Source organism: Cnephaeus nilssonii (genome assembly GCF_951640355.1).
Source record: "Cnephaeus nilssonii genome assembly, chromosome: 17".
Classification (NCBI taxonomy): domain Eukaryota; kingdom Metazoa; phylum Chordata; class Mammalia; order Chiroptera; family Vespertilionidae; genus Cnephaeus; species Cnephaeus nilssonii.
Window position 1 is genome coordinate 59,411,963 of NC_137088.1, and position 19,672 is coordinate 59,431,634.

Below are 19,672 nucleotides of genomic sequence, written 5' to 3' on the forward strand. Positions count from 1 at the left end.
TTCAGATCAGACAGTGAGGTTCTGGGATCCTCATTTGCATAAGGATGAGCAGGACCAGGGGCTGCTGGCTCTGTTAGCTCCCCTCTGACTCCGGAAGCCACTTTACCTTTCCACCCAGGGGTGAAGACTGTGTTTTTCCTACTGGGTCGGAGCTGCCCAGTCAGAGGTGCCTTGCAGTCCTGCTGTTCCACTGAATACAGTTTCCTTCCTGCACTCCAAATTGCTGATTCCTATTGGCATTGAATTGGTGCCAATGACCATTGGTTGACAGAAGAAAAGGTGGAATCATTATCTTTTTTTTTTTTTTTGAGAAGCTTACAGACAAGAGTAGATAATAAAAATGTCCACACACTGACTGGGAGCCAAATGTTCTGGGTTCTGGTGCTGTTTTACAGACCAGTTAGCTACACGTTTGCAAAATATCAGGGCTGGAGAGGACTTCTGAGGTCTCTGCCCTAACTTCCTGGGCGCTCATGTATTGTAATAAAAATTATAATGATGAAAACTGCAGCTAGTTAACTGAGAGCTTACAAGTTCTAGACACTGTGCTAAATACTTCATACCATTTCACTCAAGCCTCATGGCTATTTTACAAACTTCCATTTTCAGATGAGGAGACCGCGCCTTTGCTCCCAGAGTTTTAAGTAAGTAGTCCAGGGTCACACAGGGAGTAAATACTTGAGTTGGGCTTTGATTCCAGCTGGTTCCAATCCCTACGTTTTTAATTACTTTGCTGTGTAGGTTGCTTCTCTTCAAGGCTGGACCGGTAAGGAAGGTTAGCTTCTGGCAGGGAGAGGTTCTCGTTACGACTACTCATAATACTTAGTGCACTTCTACTGCGTCCTCAGACCGCGGTGTCTCCCTTAATTCTCAAAGCGGCTACTCAGGGTGGTCCACGCTGGTGTCCCGTTATACGTACGGGAAAGCGAGGCTCCGAGAGGCTCGGCAAACGGATCGGTCACACAGCCAGCAAAGCCAGGGACTCGCGGCCGAAGGGGTCTGCCTCCGACTCAGGCTCCGCCAGTCCGCCAGCAGCGCCCTCCCGCACCTGTGAGCCACCCACGCAGGAGAGGCCCGCGTCCAGCGACCCGCTCTGTCTCGCTACTTCCGGTTCCGGGTCGGCTCGCGCGTGCGCGGAGACGGCAAGGAGCGTGCCCGGGGACAGCGGGAGCGTGCGCGGGGGCGGCGGGGAGCGTGCGCGCGGTGACGTGCCGGCGCCATGTTGGAGGGCTGGCGGTAGCGGCTCGGGGAGGTGCTCATTCTCTCGGTCTCGCTCTCTCGCTCGCTTCCCCGGCTCCCTTCGGTCCCCCCACCCCCTGGTCGCCTGCGTGCGGGAGTGTGTGCGAGGCAGGGGGAGGGCGTCGGGGGGTGGGGGTAGGCCTTCCGGTCTCCGGAGACCCGCGGAGGGAGGCGGAGGCTGCGAGGGACTCCGGAAAGCCATGGACGTCGAGAGGCTGCAGGAGGCGCTGAAAGGTGGGGGTAGCTGCCGCTCTCTCTTCCTCCTCACCCTCCGCGGCCTTCTCTCCTCTCCTGGGGGGCGGGGGGCTCCTGGGACCCGGCCGGGCGCGGGGGCAGGTGCGCCTCCCGGCTCCCATCCCCCTCCCGCTCCCCGGGGTCGGGAGCCCTGTGGGCAGCTCCCTCCCGCCGGAGCCGGGCTTTGTGTCCGCCGCCGGGGTCTAGGCTGGGGGAGGGGAGCCGGGAGCTCGCGTCGGGGCCCCGATCCTGTCCCGCTGCTCCGGGCACCGGCTCCGTCCTCGTCGGGCCCCGCACGCCAGGCGTCGAGTTAGAGGAAGAAAGCAAAAGGTTTGGGGGGTGGGGGGAGCAACTTGAAATTTGTGCCTCAGGAAATGCAGAGCTTCTGGAGTCGTCATTCGGTCCTAATTCTAAGGTGGTCGTCTTCCGAGCAACAGGTTTGAGAACTGGTTTTCTAACAACGGTGTGATTTCAGCCTTTGGAGAATTACGCTTTGATACCCGGAATCATCTGGGGACAGCTGCGTGAGACGGCTGGTGTTTCCTAAAATGCAGATGTTTGAACATCAGTTAGATAAACAATGCATTGGGTCCTTGGAAATTAATTTTAATCGGATTTTCAGATGAAGCTCACGCTGTTGTTCCCCCGGAACACACTTTGAGAAACACTGAGTTAAGGATGGTTTGTGAAGTTAGTGCCCTCTTTAGGAAGATGTTATCCGTGAAGAGATTAACACATGGAAGTACAACTAGGAGAGTTGAAGTGGATATTTGGTTGAGAGGCTAATTTTTTTTCTTGTTCTTAATATGAGGAAGGACTGGAAAGAAACTTTGTTTTTAGAGGGCATTTGGAAATGGTTGGTGGGCTTATGAGGAATACTGATAACTGTTCTTTCTTCCCTTACCTAGATTTTGAGAAGAGGGGGAAAAAGGAAGTTTGTCCGGTCCTGGATCAATTTCTTTGTCATGTGGCCAAGACTGGAGAAACAATGTGAGTTGAGAACATATTCCTTGTTCTAGACCGATGTATCATTCAGAATTGTTTGGGAAAGGGGGAAAAGTGTATTTCAGAACTGAATAATCTGTGTAAAGCCCCAGTCATTTAAAGCAGTCACTAAGTGCATATATACTTACTTTATGCATGATTTGTAATGAATTTTTAAAAATGCCTTGGTACATTTAGAAAGCTTAGTTGTCTGAAAGAGCTTGAGGAAGGAAGGATGGGTATTCCATTCATGACCCTTTTTCGCCGTAACAGGCTTATTTCCAGGATTTTTGTGGCTTGATTCTATTTCAGATTCTTTTTTTGGTGATATTTTCTCATATTGTCTTACAGCCAACCTTTCGTTTTCATATTTATGTATGTGGGTATTTAAGGTGTCATTTCTATATAGTCTCTTCAGAAATCAGGGTGATAAATCTGACAGATTCCAGATGCTACAGTTTTGAGTGTCCTGTAAACTTTCTAGGATAGCTAACTTGTTATGTCTGCTCAGCATTTTATTAGGCTTGGTTTCCAAATGTTGTAAATCTAAAACTTATACAATGAAGTTCTGTTTTCAAAAGGAACATTTCACTGCATTGTTGTGAGAGTATTTGGTTAGCAGGAATTGTTTTCACACTTGGTCAAAGTTAATTCCTAGACAGCAGTGTAGTTTAGGTGACTTGCTTGTAGTCTTGTCTTTGGATAGGGAGTGGGGAGCTGGAGGGAGAAAGGTTTCTTTGGATGCAGGTTTAATAAGTGGAATTTCTGTGGGCACCCCTACTTAATGCCTATTTTAAAATTTTCTTTTTTAAGTCTATACTATAAGAATGTAAGCTTCAACAAGTGGTGAATATTTACTTTGGCTTTATTAACAAACTAGAGGCCCGGTGCATGAATTTGTGCACAGGTGGGGTCTGGCTGGGTGCCCTGATTGGGGGTAATTAGGGGCAGAGCTAGCCAGGGAGGGGGACCAGGAGGGGACTTGGGAGGTTGGCCAGCAAGCCCTGCCCCCTGGCCGAACTCCCAGTGGAGGGGACAATTTGCATATTAACCTTTTATTTAGGATGCTTGTTTCTCACAAGATTTGCTTATGGTTGTAGTGTAGCCTTAACTACCCTAATTTTATTTATTTATTTTAAAAACTATTTTTATTGATTTCAGAGAGGAAGAGAGAGGGAGAGAGAGAGAAACACATCAATGATGAGAGAAAATCACTGATTGGCTGCCTCCTGCATACCCCCTTCTGGGGAACGAGCCCACAACCCAGGTATGTGCCCCAGACTGGAATCAAACCCGGGACCCTTTAGTCTGCAGGCTGACGCTTTCCAATAAACCAAACCAGCTAGGGCAGTGGTTGGCAAACTGCTGCTCGTGAGCCACATGCGGCTCTTTGGCCCCTTGAGTGTTCTAACGCCACTTCTTCAAAATAGACTCCCCCAGGCTGAAAACCGACTTATGCGCATGGGCCACGAAGTTTCATTTGCACTGTACGTGCGCACCCGCATGTGGTATTTTGTGGAAGAGCCACATTCAAGGGGCCAAAGAGCCGCATGTGGCTTGTGAGCCGCGGTTTGCTCACCACTGAGCTAGGGCATTAACTAGCCTAATTTTAGATAGAAGAAGGAAAAAAAAACAACTCTTTGCTTTAGTGGTAATATGGACAAGCTGAACCTCCTTAATGCTTTATTAAAATTACCAGCCAACTTAACATATTGCAGACGGATCACGAGAATTCTCGTGTTTTCTGTTCTAAGGCTTGTGGCCAATCACAAGACTTCTTTAAAAAGATATTAGCTTGTAAGAACATGTAATAAATAACTTCAAATTGCAATGGGTATTTAATTTTAAAGTGTGCTTTTTTAAAAAATATATTTTATTGATTTTTTACAGAGAGGAAGGGAGAGGGATAGAGAGCTAGAAACATCGATGAGAGAGAAACATCGACCAGCTGCCTCCTGCACACCCCCTACTGGGGATGTGCCCGCAACCAATGTACATGCCCTTGACCGGAATCGAACCTGGGACCTTTCAGTCCGCAGACCGACGCTCTATCCACTGAGCCAAACTGGTTTCGGCTAAAGTGTGCTTTTAACATTTATGTAAAACGTTTTTTGTACTCGTTCAGTAGACCTTATCTGGCCACTGGTAAAAGCTAGCAATAAAACTACTGGTCCACAATGTGTTAAGAATGTGATTATGATGTGTTGTTCAATTTTATATTTGTTGCATTTAAAAAATGGAACCATTTAGGTGTGTTTTTTTAAAATGAATCTTTATTGTTCAGATTATTATAGTTGTTCCTCTTTTTCCCCCCATACTCCCCTCCACCTGGTTCCCACCCCACACCAGGCCCTTAAATCCCCACCCCCCACAATGTCCTCATCCATAGGTGTAAGATTTTTGTCCAGTCTCTTTCCACACCCCCTACATCCTCTTCCCCCCTGAGAATTGTCAGTCCACTCCCTTTCTATGCCCCTGATTCTATTATATTCACCAGTTTATTCTGTTCATCAGATTTTTTATTCACTTGATTTTTAGATTCATTTGTTGATAGGTATGTATTTGTTGCCACTTTGTTGTTCATAATTTTTATCTTTACCTTTTTCTTCTTCTTCCTCTTCTTAAAGAATACCCTTCAGCATTACATATAATACTGGTTTTGTGGTGATGAACTCCTTTAGCTTTTTCTTATCTGTGATGCTATCTATCTGACTTTCAATTCTAAATGAAAGCTTTGCTGGGTAGAGTAATCTTGGTTGTAGGTTCTTGCTATTCATCACTTTGAATATTTCTTGCCACTCCCTTCTGGCCTGCATAGTTTCTGTTGAGAAATCAGCTGACAATCCTATGGGTACTCCCTTGTAGGTAGCTAACTGTTTTTCTCTTTGTCTTTTGCTCTTGGCATTTAAAAAAAATACATTTTATTGATTTTTTTTACAGAGAGGAAGGGAGAGGGATAGAGAGCTAGAAACATCGATGAGAGAGAAACATCGATCAGCTGCCTCCTGCACACTCCCTACTGGGGATGTGCCCGCAACCAAGGTACATGCCCTGGACCGGAATCGAACCCGGGACCCTTGAGTCGCAGGCCGACGCTCTATCCACTGAGCCAAACCGGTTTCGGCTGCTCTTGGCATTTTAATTATGATGTGTCTTGGTGTGGTCCTCTTTGGATTCCTTTTGTTTGGGGTTCTGTGCACTTCCTGGACTTGTAAGTCTATTTCTTTCACCAGGTGGGGGAAGTTTTCAGTCATTATTTCTTCAAATAGGTTTTCAGTATCTTGCTCTCTCTCTTCTTCTGGCACCCCATTATTCTGATGTTGGTATGCTTGAAGTTGTCCCAGAGGATCCTTACACTATCTTCATATTTTTTTATTCTTTTTTCTTTTTTCTTTTCCAGTTGGGTGATTTTTGCTTCTTTGTGTTTTCAATCTTTGACTTGATTCGGGGGGTCCTCTAGTCTGCTGTTGGATCTCTGTATATTATTCTTTATTTCAGTCAGTGTATGCTTAATTTCTAGTTGGTCCTTTTTCATGTCCTTGAGGGTCTCACTAAAATTCTTGGAGGTTTCTAGAAGATTCTTAAGTAACCTTATAATCATGGTTTTGAACTCTATATCCAGTAGTTTGCTTTCCTCCATTTCTTTCATTTGTGGCATGTTTCTTTGTCTCTGCATTTTGGCTGCTTCCCTGTGTTGATAGAGTGGCCTTGTGTGGTAGGTGTCCTATAGGACCCAGTGGCTCAGCCTCTCCAATCACCTGAGGTGGACACTCTTGGTGTACCCCTTTGTGGCCTGTGTGCACAGTCTTGTTGTAGTTAAGCCTTGATTTCTGTTGGTAACATTGGGAGGAATTGACCTCCAGGCCAATTGGCTGTGAGGACAAGCTGTGTCTACAATGGAAGAACTGCTGTGCTGGAGACACCCTTATGGGGTAAGACTTGCTTCAGTGGGGCTTTGGTGCTCACTGAGTCTGCCCCATGAGTGTGTCACTTATGGATGTAAAGAGTTGTAATCTGGATGGTCTCACTCTGACCATTGGGTACACTGGCTCTTGGATCTCCAAGGAGGTGCAAAGTTGGCCACTCTGCCTGAGGCCACCCAGCAGGAGCTACAGAGAGATCTGCAGATTCCTCCTCTTAGTTTGGGGTTTGGAAGTGCCCAGATTAGGCCCAGCTGGGAAGCAAGTCTGACTGCCGCTGTCGGGCGTTGGGCCTTCTTTTGGAAGCTTTGGAACTCCTTGACCCAGCTGCAGATTTATTAGGTTTTAGGCTGCAGAAAGGACAGGCCATTCATATGAAAAAGCCTCTGTGCACAGCTTGGGTGGGGTTGTAAATTGGGTAGGGCGGGGTCTCTGGGAATTATCAGTGAGGAGCAAACAGCAATGGCTGACTATCAGCCCTGTACTAGAGTGATCTCTGGGTCTCTGTGTCCTGTGCCTCCATGCAGGAACAAGGATTGCTGGGAGCACCTCTGAGAGAAAGTCACCCTTGCCTTTTGGCCCGATGCCAGACCAGTTTCTCCCCTTATGAATCTGGGTCCCCAGAGTCTCACCCATAACTGGAGTTCAGAGCAATCGGGAGCTTGTATCTCCCTCCCGATTGAAAAAAACAGTGCACTCAGTTGCCAGTTTGTTTTGCATGCGCCACCACACCTCCTACCAGTCTCAATGCGCTTTTTCCTTTCCTAGTTGTAGAACTTCCACTCAGCTAGCTTTCCCATGGTTCTGGATGATACTTGTTTTGTCTTTTAGTTGTAGTTTTGATGTATTTGTGAGAGGCAGCAAGTACAGGTGTTTACCTATGCCGCCATCTTGGTTGCCCTTCATTTAGCTTTTAGGGGAAAAAACTCAATATAATCTAAAAAAAAAAAAAATTGTTCAAAATGACTGATTGGTGCCCATATAGATAAGCTTAAAAATGAGTACATGCTCGATTTCAAAAATAAATTGATGTCTAAATCATAAATGCTTAGATTGCCACTCCTTCTTTCTAGTCGCTGTTTGGTCTATACTTACCCCTTTCTACAAAAAGCATTTTTTACTTTCAGAATTTTGATACACAAGATTATGTTAAATTATCTGGAGATAAATACTTTAAAACCTCTCGCATTATTCTGCTTATCGGGTCTGAACAAACTGTCTTCCCTTTTGGATAAAATTCATTGGCCATCCTATCTAATAAAAGAGTAATATGCAAATTGACCATCACTCCAACACACAAGATGGCTGCTGTCATGTGGTCAAAGATGGCTGCCCCCATATGGAAACAAGATGGCCACCACAAGATGGCCAGCAGAGGAGGGCAGTTGGGAGGGACCAGGCCTGCAAGGGAGGGCAGTTGGGGGCGATCAAGCCTGCAAGGGAGGGCAGTTGGGGGCGATCAAGCCTGCAGGGCAGGGCAGTTAGGGTTGACCAGGCCGGCAGAGGAAGGAAGTTGGGGATGACCAGGCCTCCAGGGAAGGGCAGTTGGGGGGACCCAGGCCTGCAGGGGAGAGCAGTTGGGGGGAGACCAGGCTTTCAGGGGAGGGCAGTTAGGGGTGACCAGGCTTGCAGGGGAGGGCAGTTAGGGGTGACCAGGCCTGCTGGGGAGGGCAGTTAGGGGCAATCAGGCTGGCTGGGAGCAGTTAGGATCAATCAGGCTGGCAGGGGAGTGGTTAAATTTAACCTGATGTTTCTAGACAATTATTTTGTTCTTGTTAGAAGACTTAATGTGTCTCTACCATCCTTATTAGGTATTTGTACATTTATTATAAGAGTATTTTGTATTAAAACTAGAGGCCAGTGCACAAAATTCATGCACGGGTAGGGTCCCTAGCGGCCCCCAGCTGGGGCCTTCCTTTGTTCTGCGCCGCCCCCCGGTGGTCAGTGCACGTTATAGCGAGCAGTTTAGTGGCCTTAGCATATCATTAACATACCAGAGGCCCAGTGCATGATTAAATCATGCACGTGTAGGGTCCCCTAGGCCTAACCTGCCATTCAGGCCATATCCACTGCCCCGCAAAGCCTAGCATGCTCCGCGGACACTGCTAGCAGCCTGCTCCCCGCTTTTGATGGCAGGGGGTCCGCTGGTGCTGGAGTGGACACACAGCTCCCCGCTTTCGATCGCGGGGGAGCTGGCTGTCTGTCCGCTGGTGCACCAGGCCTTTCCAAAGCCTCCGGCGCGGCGGAGGCTTTCTTTTGAAAGGCCTGGTGCCGGAGCGGACAGCCAGCCAGCTCCCCCGCTTTCGTTCCCTGCTTTTGATGGTCCGCAGCAGGACGTGGGCTTGCTGCCCCAGAGGCCCCTTCTGTGCCGCAGCACAGCCATGGCGCAGACGTCCCGCCTGCCCAATCGGCCACCCCGGCCACCCCGAGTCCCGCCCCCTGCACCTCCCGCTGGCCCAATCGTGGGCGTAGCGGAGTGATGGTAATTTACATATTACCCTTTTATTATGTAGGATTACTCTTTGATTGGTTGAATGGCCTACTGGATACTTAGTATTTTGGGCTTTCATTGTAAAGGATGATTGGTACTGGTAGGTTGTCTATTGAGTATGGAAAATATTTTAAAATTTATCATTTAAGTAACTGATGCTTATACATTTAGCTTTATTATACATTTAGCCTTTGTTATTTTTTTAAATCAACATGGGTATGCCTTAACTTTTAATACTGAAACTTGCCGTTTCTGTCATTTATAGCTCAACTGAGCTTTGTCTAACTTCTAAGGTTATAACATAAAATGAAAATGTAAAGAACAGGAAGTCAGGTCTCTGATGTTTTAGGATGGATGAGTTGCTTAAGATAAGACTTCTATAGTTCTGTTTTTATTCTCATCAATAAGATGCAACTTTGTTTATAGAATGAAAATCAGTGATAGCCTAGGCTACTTTTTTTAATTGATTTGACTTTTGTGTTTTTAGCTTTAGAGAGATTTTAGTATTATAAGTATAGGTTCTTACTGAGGAGGAGGTTGGTGGAAGATTAAAGAGCTTTGGAACAATTTTCCTTCCTAGTCTATTAAAAACTACCTGTGAACACTGTTGTAGGAAGTTGGGGAAGATGCCAAAACATGGGGTATCAAACTGTTATGAAAAGGGAGATATCTTCTTATCTGTCTATCCATAACAAACCCCAGGTTGTTTTTGGCAATTTCAAAAATATTACTTTTATGTTGAAAAGGTTACTTTCTTCTGAAAATGGAGCAACACTTTTCCAAAGGTTACAGTTTCTAACTTAATAGGTGGTGAATAAACAGAAACGTGATGGTTTTAATAATGATATAAATAATTTGATGGATTTCAGTTGCAGTTTTCTTCTTGATAATCAAATTGTCTCTTTGGCCAGTGGGAACCTCTTCTAATTGATTCTAGAGTCTTTTTTTAAAAAAATATATTTTATTGATTTCTTACGGAGAGGAAGGGAGAGGGATAGAGAGCTAGAAACATAGATGAGAGAGAAACATCTATCAGCTGCCTCTTGCACACCCCCCACCGGGGATGTGCCCACAACCAAGGTACATGCCCCTTGACCGGAATCGAACCTGGGACCCTTGAGTCCACAGGCCGACGCTCTATCCAGTGAGCCAAACCGGTTTCGGCAATTCTAGAGTCTTTTGACTTGAGCATAATAGTCTTTGATAGAATCCTTATCTCTGGTATAATAATATGTTCTAAGTTTATTTCCAGCCCCAGACCTGGAATCAGCCATTTCTTGAAGAAGCCCTGTCTTCTTTTAGTGGAAAATGGGAGTTTAAAGACTACAATCTGGGTGCTAGAGATGCTTATTATATTGAATTGGTCATTCTGGCCTCTTCAGTGGACAGAACTAGATAAAATACTTCATGATTCATATTACTTGAAATTCAAAATTAGGACTTCAGGGTTTTTTACTTCTTCCACACCAAAAATCCTGGTTCTTAAGGGCTTAGTAGAGTTAGTATATTCCATAATTACTGACTTGAACATTATACACCACCAATATAATTCCTACTAAGAATGTTAAATATTTTTTTACATGCACTCTCCCAATTTTAGCTACAATTGAAAAAAATTAGTTGGTATCTACATTATTTGAGCATGATTGTTTATCAATCATTTACTTTCAGTTTTATATTAGTTATATATGTAGTGCTCACCACTAATCCTTATGTTGGTGTATCTAGTCAGTTTGGTTGTCAGAAGCTTATTCTCTAGTGGATTCTTTAGGCTCTTGAAAATGTATTTATGGAGTTCTTGTGTGTTGCTAACATTTTGTGCCCTGTGTTCTTGAAGTTCGGTTTGTGTGAAAATAAAATCTTTATTTTACATTTTTTGCCATTGAGTAGCTTAAATATGTTAATTTCATTGTTTCTTCCCTCCCCCAATTGAAAGAGTTACTGTCAAAAATCTGATGATAACCTGATTTTCTTTACTTTGTAAACCACCTATTCTTTTTGCCTAGATTCACAAACAATTTTTTCTTTAAAGTGCAGTAAGTTTTCTAAGTGTTGGGATTTTGGGTCAGTATAGTCAGGTAATGTGGTGTGTTTTTAGAAGATGTATTTTCAAGTTTTTCAGCTTTTTTTTTTTAATTTCAGGAAAATGATTATTTTGAGATTGATCCAATATTAAAGATATCAGTAGTTGCATTCTTTTTATACTTGAGTATTATATGGAAATCCTACAGTTTTTTATACATTCTCCTGTTGATGGATATTTGGGTTATTTCCAGTTTTTTAATTATAAATAAAGCTGCTGTGAACATTTGTGTGCAAATCTTTCTTTGGGCACGTGTATTCTTTTCTTTTGGATCAAAACCTAGAAGTGGGGTGGTTGTACTATGTTTACTTCTTAAAAACGGTCAAACTTTTCCAGAGTGATTGTACCAGTTTGCTTTTCCACTGGCATTATGGGAGTTGAGTTCAGTTTCGCACTTAGTATGGTCGGTCTTTTTTCACTTTAGCCATTCTAATCAGTGCATATTGCATAGAGGTTTTATTTTGTAGTACCCTAATAAGTAATGATGTAGAGCACCTTATATTCATTTGCTATTTGTATATCTTTGTTGGTAAGTTGTTCGCTCAAGTCTGCCCATTTTAAAACTGGGTTGTTCTTGTGTTGGGTTTTAAGAGTTCTTTACATATTATGGACACAAGCCTTTTATCTAACATACTAGTGGCCCAGAGGACGAATTCGTGCACATTGAAAGGAAATTAATTAGAAGAAATACTTTAATATCGCTGTTTGCCCTTTTCCTATGATAGAAGTGTCAACCAAATTCACAATCAACAATGACAGATCGAAACACTTGCATGCGATTGGCACCAGCGAGAGCATTATATGTACCAGAGGCCCAGTGCACGAAATTCGTGCATGGGGGGGTGTCCCTCAGCCCAGCCTGCACCCTCTTTAATCTGGGACCCCTTGAGGGATGTCCGACCGCCCATTTAGGTCCGATCCCGGTATGATTGGGCCTAAATGGGCAGTCGGACATCCCTCTCACAATCCAGGACTGCTGGCTCCCAACCACTAGCCTGCCTCTGCCTGATTGCCCCTAACTGCTTCTGCCTGCCAACCTGATCACCCCCTAACCACTCTACTGCCAGCCTGATCGATGCCTAACTGCTTCCCTGCTGGCCCAATTGCCCCTAACTGCCCTCCTCTGCTGGCCTGGTCACCCCTAACTGCCCTCCCTTGCCAGTCTGGTTGCCCCTAACTGTCCTCCCCTGCAGGCCTGGTTGCCCCCAACTGCTCTTCCTTGCTGGCCCGGTCACCCCTAAATGCCCTCCCCTGCTGGCCTGGTCACCCCTTACTGCCCTCCTCTGCAGGCCTGGCCTCCCCAACTGCCCTCCCCTGCAGGCCTGACCTTACCCCCCAACTGTCCTTTTCTGCTGGCCTGGTCTCCCCCAACTACTCTCCTCTGCTGGCCCGGTCACCCCTTACTGCCTTCCCTGCTGGCCTGATCGCCCATAACTGCCCTCTTCTACAGACCTGGTCTCTCCCAACTGCCCTCCTCTGCTGGCCCGGTCACCCCTAACTGCCCTCCCTGCTGGCCTGATTGCCCACAACTGCCCTCCCCTGCAGGCATGGTCCCCCCCAACTGCCCTCCTCTGCTAGCTTAGTCCCACTAACTGCCCTCCCCTGCAGGCCTGGGTCCCCCCTAATTGCCCTCCCTTGCTGGCCTGATCTCCCCCAACTGCCCTCCTCTGCCAGCCTGGTCACCCACAACTGCCCTCCCCTGCTGGCCATCTTGTGGCAGCCATCTTGTGTCCACATGGGGGCAGCCATCTTGTGTCTTGGTGTGACGGTCAATTTGCATATTACTCTTTTATTAGATACTAGGAGCCCATTGCAGGAAGATTCCCGCAAGCGGCCGCTGCGGCCCTGCGCGTCGCCCACTCTGCCCTCCTCCGCCCAGCCTGCGCTTTCCCTCTGGCAGCTGCCTTGCTTTCCGCTTTCCCTCCCTCTTTCTTCTATGCTGTCTTCAGTCTTCACTCCTCCCTCCCTCAGCGTATGCAAATTAACCACCATCTTTCTTGGGTTAATTTGCATACTCGCTCTGATTGGCTGTGAGCGTAGCAAAGGTATGGTCAATTAGCATTTTTCTTTTATTAGTGTAGATGATTGCGCGTGAGCGAGTCAACTTAGCCTTTTATATGTATAGAATAAACTTGCTTAATTAGACCTGCTTTCTGATTTAGCTAAACTTTTTCCAGCCCAGTGAAGCACCTCAGCTTCTCTTTCAGGTAATTGTCAGCAACACAGCAGTAAATATCAACATGAAGCACATTATTATTATAGATCATGCAGGGAGAACAAAGGGTAACATATTTAAGTGCAGCAGTGTTTGACTATATTCTGCGTAGTGAGAAAACCTGAAGTCATTTTCAATGTCCACCATTTCTTCTTTTCAGTCAGGTCAAGTTTCTAAGCTTTTTAAATCTCCATTTTCCGGCTATGAAAAGAAAATAGGATTCCACCAAGTCTCCTATCTACCTACTCCAGGACTTCTGTGAGGATCAAATGAGATGAGGCACAGGAAAACACTTCACAGACATTTGGTTAAAGTGTGAAATGTTTGCACCTGGCTATAAAGCAGGTCCTGTTCCTGGGCTAAAGAAACCACAAGGAGGCTAGTCTCTAGGGAGAGGAAGCTGGGCATTGCTATGTGACGTCATTATCTGGACGGTTGGACACTTAGCATATTAGCCTTTTATATGTATAGATAATTTAGTACTATGTGGCTTGTCTTTTCATTGTCAAGTGTCTTTCAGAGTGAACATTTTTCTATTAATTCCATTTTGAATTTTTAAAAATTTTCTCCTTCAGCTGGTATTACCTGCTATGTTCATTTGTTCTTGTGTACTTTCTAGTTTAGTCTTTATTTCTCAAAGTAATGTTTTTATTTCAATTTCTTTGCTGAATTTTATCACTTCGTTTTTTTTTTTTTGTTTGTTTGTTTTTTCAATTTTTTTATTAAGGTATTATATGTGTACATATCTTACCATTGCCCTCCCCACACCCCACTCCCATATATGCCCCCACCCCCAGAGTTTTGCATCCATTGGTTATGCTTATATGCATGCATACAAGTCCTTTGATTGATCTCTTATCTCCCCCACCTCTCCCTAACCTTCCCCTTGTAATTTGACAGTCTGTTTGATGCTTTACTGTCTCTGTATCTATCTTTTTGTTCAAGTTTATAATGTTCTTTATTATCCATAAATGAGTGAGATCATGTGGTATTTTTCTTTCATTGACTGACTTATTTCACTTAACATAATGTTCTCCAATTCCTCCCAGGTTGCTGCAAATGATGAGAATTCCTTCTTTTTTATGGCAGCATAGTATTCCATTGTGTAGATGTACCACAGTTTTCTGATCCAGTCATCTGCTGACGGGCACCTAGGCTGTTTCCAAATCTTAGCTATGGTGAATTGCGCTGCTATGAACATAGGGGTGCATATATCCTTTCTAATTGGTGTTTCTAGTTTCTTCGGATATATTCCCAGGAGTGGGATTACTGGGTCAAATGGGAGTTCCATTTTCAGTTTTTTGAGGAAACTCCATACTGTTCTCCACAGTGGCTGCACCAGTCTGCAATCCCACCAGCAGTGCACGAGGGTTCCTTTTTCTCCGCATCCTCGCCAACACTTGTCGTTTGTTGATTTGTTGATGATAGCCATTCTGACAGGTGTGAGATGGTACCGCATTGTTGTTTTGATTTGCATCTCTCGGATAATTAGTGACGTTGAGCATGTTTTCATGTGTCTCTTGGCCTTCCTTCTGTCTTCTTTTGAAAAGATTCTATTTAGGTCTGTTGCCCATTTTTTTATTGGATCATTTATCTTCCTTTTATTAAGTTGTATAAGCTGCCTGTAGATGTTGGAGATTAAACCTTTATCAGTGATGCCATTTGCAAATATGTTCTCCCATGCAGTGGGCCTTCTTGTTGTTTTGTTGATGGTTTCTTTTGCTGTGAAAAAGCTTTTTATTTTGATGTAGTCCCATTTGTTAATTTTCTCTTTAGCTTCCATTGCCCTAGGGGCAGTGTCAGTGAAGAATTTCTTTTGGCATATGTCTGACATTTTGCTGCCTGTGGATTGCTCTAGTATTTTTATGGTTTCCCGTCTTATGTTTAATTCCTGTATCCATTTTGAGTTTATTTTTGTGTATGGCGTAAGTTGGTGATCAAGCTTCATTTTTTTGCATGTATCTGTCCAATTTTCCCAACACCATTTATTGAAGAGACTGTCTTTATTCCATTGTATGTTCATGCCTCCTTTGTCAAATATTAATTGAGCATAGTGGTTTGGGTCAATATCTGGATTCTCTATTCTGTTCCATTGATCTATATGTCTGTTCTTGTGCCAGTACCAGGCTGTTTTGAGAACAGTGGCTTTGTAATACAGCTTGAAATCTGGTATTGAGATCCCTCCTACTTTATTATTCTTTCTCAGGATTGCTGTGGCTATTCGGGGTCTTTTTTTATTCCAGATGAATTTTTGGAGAGTTCTTTCAAGGTCTGTGAAATATGCCGTTGGTATTTTAATGGGGAGTGCATTGAATCTATAGATTGCTTTGGGTAGTATGGACATTTTAATGATGTTGATTCTACCAATCCATGAACATGGTATGTTCTTCCATCTGTTTACGTCTTCCTCTATCTCTTTTTTCAGTGTCCTGTAGTTTTCCGTGTATAGGTCTTTTACCTCCTTAGTTAAGTTTATTCCTAGGTATCTTAATTTTTTTGGTGCGATGGTAAATGGGATTGCCTTTTTAGTCTCTCTGTCTGTAAGTTCACTATTGGTGTATAGAAAGGCCATAGATTTCTTGGCGTTAATTTTGTATCCTGCTACATTGCCGAATTCATTTATTAAGTCTATGAGTTTTTTGACGGAGTCTTTCGGATTTTTTATGTACAATATCATGTCGTCTGCAAATAAAGACAGCTTTACTTGTTCTTTTCCAATCTGGATGCCTTTTATTTCTTCTTCTTGTCTAATTGCAATGGCTAATACTTCCAGTACTATGTCAAACAGGAGTGGTGAGAGTGGGCATCCCTGTCTTGTTCCTGTTCTTAGGGGAAATGTCTTTAGTTTTTGTCCATTGAGTATGATGTTTGCTGTGGGTTTATCATATATAGCTTTTATTATGTTGAGGTATGAGCCATCTATTCCCACCTTGTTGAGAGCTTTTATCAAGAAAGGGTGTTGGATTTTGTCAAATGCTTTTTCTGCATCAATTGATATGACTATGTGATTTTTATCTTTCAATTTGTTTATGTGATGTATCACATTTATTGATTTGCGGATATTGTACCATCCTTGCATTCCTGGGATAAATCCTACTTGATCATGGTGTATGATCTTTCTGATGTACTGCTGGAGCCGATTTGCTAGAATTTTGTTGAGGATTTTGGCATCTATGTTCATGAGGGATATTGGTCTGTAATTCTCTTTCATTGTGTTGTCTTTATCTGGTTTTGGTATTAGGGTGATGCTGGCTTCATAGAAGGAGCTTGGAAGTGTTCCTTCCACTTGAATTTTTTGGAATAGTCTGAGGAGGATAGGTTTTAGTTCTTCCTTGAATGTTTGGTAAAACTCTCCTGTGAAGCCATCAGGCCCCGGGCTTTTGTTTGCTGGAAGCTTTTTGATGACTGCTTCAATTTCGTCCATAGTTATTGGCCTATTGAGCTGTTTAGATTCTTCTTGATTGATTTTTGGAAGGTTATATTTTTCTAGGAATATGTCCATTTCCTCCAGATTGTCCAGTTTGTTGGAATGGAGTTGTTCGTAGTATTTTGTAACAATCCTTTGTATCTCAGCGGGGTCTGTTGTTATTTCACCTCTTTCATTTCTGATTTTGTTTATTTGGGTCCTCTCTCTTTGCTTCTTGGTGAGCCTGGCTAGAGGTCCATCAATCTTGTTTATCCTTTCAAAGAACCAGCTCTTGGTTTTGTTGATCTTATGTATTGTTTCTTTGGTCTCTATGTCATTTATCTCCGCTCTGATCTTTGTTATTTCCTTCCTTCTGGTTACACTGGGCTTTTCTTGCTGCTCTTTTTCTAGCTCTTTGAGTTGTAGGGTTAAGTAATTTATTACCATTGTTTCTTGTTTTTTGCAATAGGCCTGTAGAGCTATGAACTTCCCTCTCAAGACTGCTTTCGCTGTGTCCCATAGATTTTGGATTGTTGTGTTTTCATTGTCATTTGTTGCCATGATGTTTTTTATTTCTTCCTTGATCTCTCTGGTGACCCAGTCCTTGTTTAATAGCATGCTGTTTAGTCTCCATGTGTTTGATTTCTTTGGATTGTTTTTATTGTAGTTGATTTCCAGTTTTATGCCACTGTGATCTGAGAAGATGCTTGATATAATTTCTATCTTCTTGAATTTGAAGAGACTTTGCCTGTGACCCAGCATATGGTCTATCTTTGAAAATGACCCATGTGCACTTGAGAAGAATGTATATTCTGTGGCTTTGGGGTGAAATGTTCTGAAGATGTCAATTAATTCCATCTGGTCTAGTGAGTCATTTAGGATTGCTGTTTCTTTGCTGATTTTTTGTTTAGAGGATTTGTCCAGTGGTGATAGTGGGGTATTAAAGTCTCCTACTATGATTGTGTTGCTATTAATCTCTCCCTTGATATCCTCCAGGAGTTTTTTTATGTATTTGGGTGCTCCTATATTGGGAGCGTATATGTTTACCAGAATTATTTCTTCTTGTTGGATTTCTCCCTTTAGTATTATGAAGTGGCCTTCCTTATCTCTTGTTATGGCATTTACTTTGAGGTCTATTTTGTCAGATATAAGTATTGCTACCCCAGCTTTTTTTTCATTTCCATTTGCCTGAAAGATATTTTTCCATCCCTTCACTTTCAATCTGTGTGAGTCTCTTGTTCTGAGGTGGGTCTCTTGTAGACAGCATATATATGGGTCGTGTTTTTTTATCCATTCAGCTACTCGATGTCTTTTGATTGGAGCATTTAGTCCGTTTACATTTAAAGTTATTACTGAAAGGTATTTGTTTGCAGTCATATCTATTTTTGTGTCTGTATTCCTTCTTACCTGTTTATTTCTTCTTTTTACAGTATTCCCTTTAGCAATTCTTGCATTGCTGGTTTGGTGGTGATAAACTCCCTGAGGCTTTTTTTGTCTGCAAAGCTCCTGATTTCCCCTTCAATTTTGATTGATAGTCTTGCTGGATATAGTATTCTTGGATTCAGTCCTTTGCTTTGCAACACTTTGTATACCTCCTTCCATTCACTTCTAGCTTGTTGTGTTTCTGATGAGTAATCATTTGACAATCTGATGGGTGTTCCTTTGTAGGTAACTCTCTGTCTCTCTCTTGCCGCCTTTAGGATTCTCTCTTTATCATTTATATTTGCCATTGAAATTATGACATGTCTTGGTGTGGGTCTTTTGGGGTTGATCCTGCTTGGGACTCTCTTTACTTGCGTAACTTTTATCTTTCCCATATCCGGGAAGTTTTCTGTCATTATTTCTTCAAATAGATTTTCTAATCCCTGCTGCTCTTCTTGTCCTTCTGGCAGCCCTATTATACGCATGTTACTTCGTTTCATGTTGTCCCGAAGCTCCCTTAGGCTTTCCTCCTGCTTTTTAATTTTTTTCTCCAATTGCTGTTCAGCTTGAGCTTGTTTCTGTACCTGATCTTCTAACTCACTAATTCGGTCCTCTGCTTCTTGTAATCTACTGTTGAAACTTTCCATGGTGTTTTTGATTGTAGCTATATCACTTTTCATTTCTTCCTGATTCTTGCATAAGTTGTTGATTTTCTCATCCATCCGATGTATAAATTCCATGACCATTACTCTGAACTCCTTTTCGGTCATGTTGCAAGCTTCATTTTCACTAATTTCCTTTCTTGGCGACTCCACATTTTCTTTCCTCTGTGAGTTATTTCGTTTCCCCATTCTGGCTATTACCAGAAAGCTCAAGCTTCTGTTTGCGTGGACCTGGGCCGTGTGCTGTGGGGACTTCGCTCCACCCTAGTTTCACTGAAGTGCTCTGACACTAGGACGTGTGACTGTCTTTGGTTGGTGGGAACCAAACTTGCCCAGGATCTGTGTCCCCAGTGTTCCGTGTGGTCTCGTGTGCACATTTAGAATCAGGGGCCCTGTCTGCACCACACTGTTGGTATGTGCCGAGAATGAGATCCTTAGCATGTGCCAGGAGTCAGAGTTTCCCTGTGTCTGCACCAAGACTCGAGTGTCAAAGTCTCTGTTGCCTTGTGCGGTTTCTCTTTGAGAATCAGGGTCCCTGTGTGTGCACGCACCAACAATTGGGGTCGCTGGCTCTTAGTGTGAATGCGCTGTGAGTCAGGGATCCCAGGCAGCTGTGTCCGGCGTGAAATTCCCTGAAGTGGGGCTGTGTCCTGTGTGTGCTCTCTCTACTGAGCCAAACCGGCTAGAGCGCACATTCTTAAAAACCTGAAGGTGAGCCGGCTCAGTGCACTCTCCCAAAGTCCCAGAAGGGGGGCGGAGTCCGTCCTGCGCGCCAAATTCCCCAAAGGGAAGCCCCTCTGTGCACGCTTTTAAGAATCTTCGAAGGGGGAGCTGTGCCCCGCGAGCCAAATTCCCCCAAATTCCCCGAAGCGGAGCCCTCTGTGCGCACTGACAGATTTCCCCGACGGGGAGCTGCTTCTGTCCCGTGCGCGAGCGCGCGCCAAATTCCCTAAGAGGGAGCGCGTCCCTGCGCAAAGCTCGGCAGCTTGGGCCAGGGGCGGATCTATCAGTTACTA

General features: G+C 44.0%; 1 protein-coding gene across 2 annotated transcripts in view; it reads left to right on the forward strand.

Moving 5' to 3' along the window:
• Positions 1-1,182: 1,182 nt before the first annotated feature.
• The window catches only part of PPP4R2 (protein phosphatase 4 regulatory subunit 2), an 88,332-nt gene continuing 69,842 nt past the window's right edge, over positions 1,183-19,672 (forward strand). For both annotated transcript variants that reach the window (XM_079795242.1, XM_079795243.1), the window contains exons 1-2: positions 1,183-1,473; positions 2,382-2,463. In XM_079795242.1, coding sequence (XP_079651368.1) covers positions 1,440-1,473; positions 2,382-2,463 — 116 coding nt within the window. In that variant the 5' untranslated portion in view covers positions 1,183-1,439. The remainder of the gene's footprint in view (positions 1,474-2,381; positions 2,464-19,672) is intronic.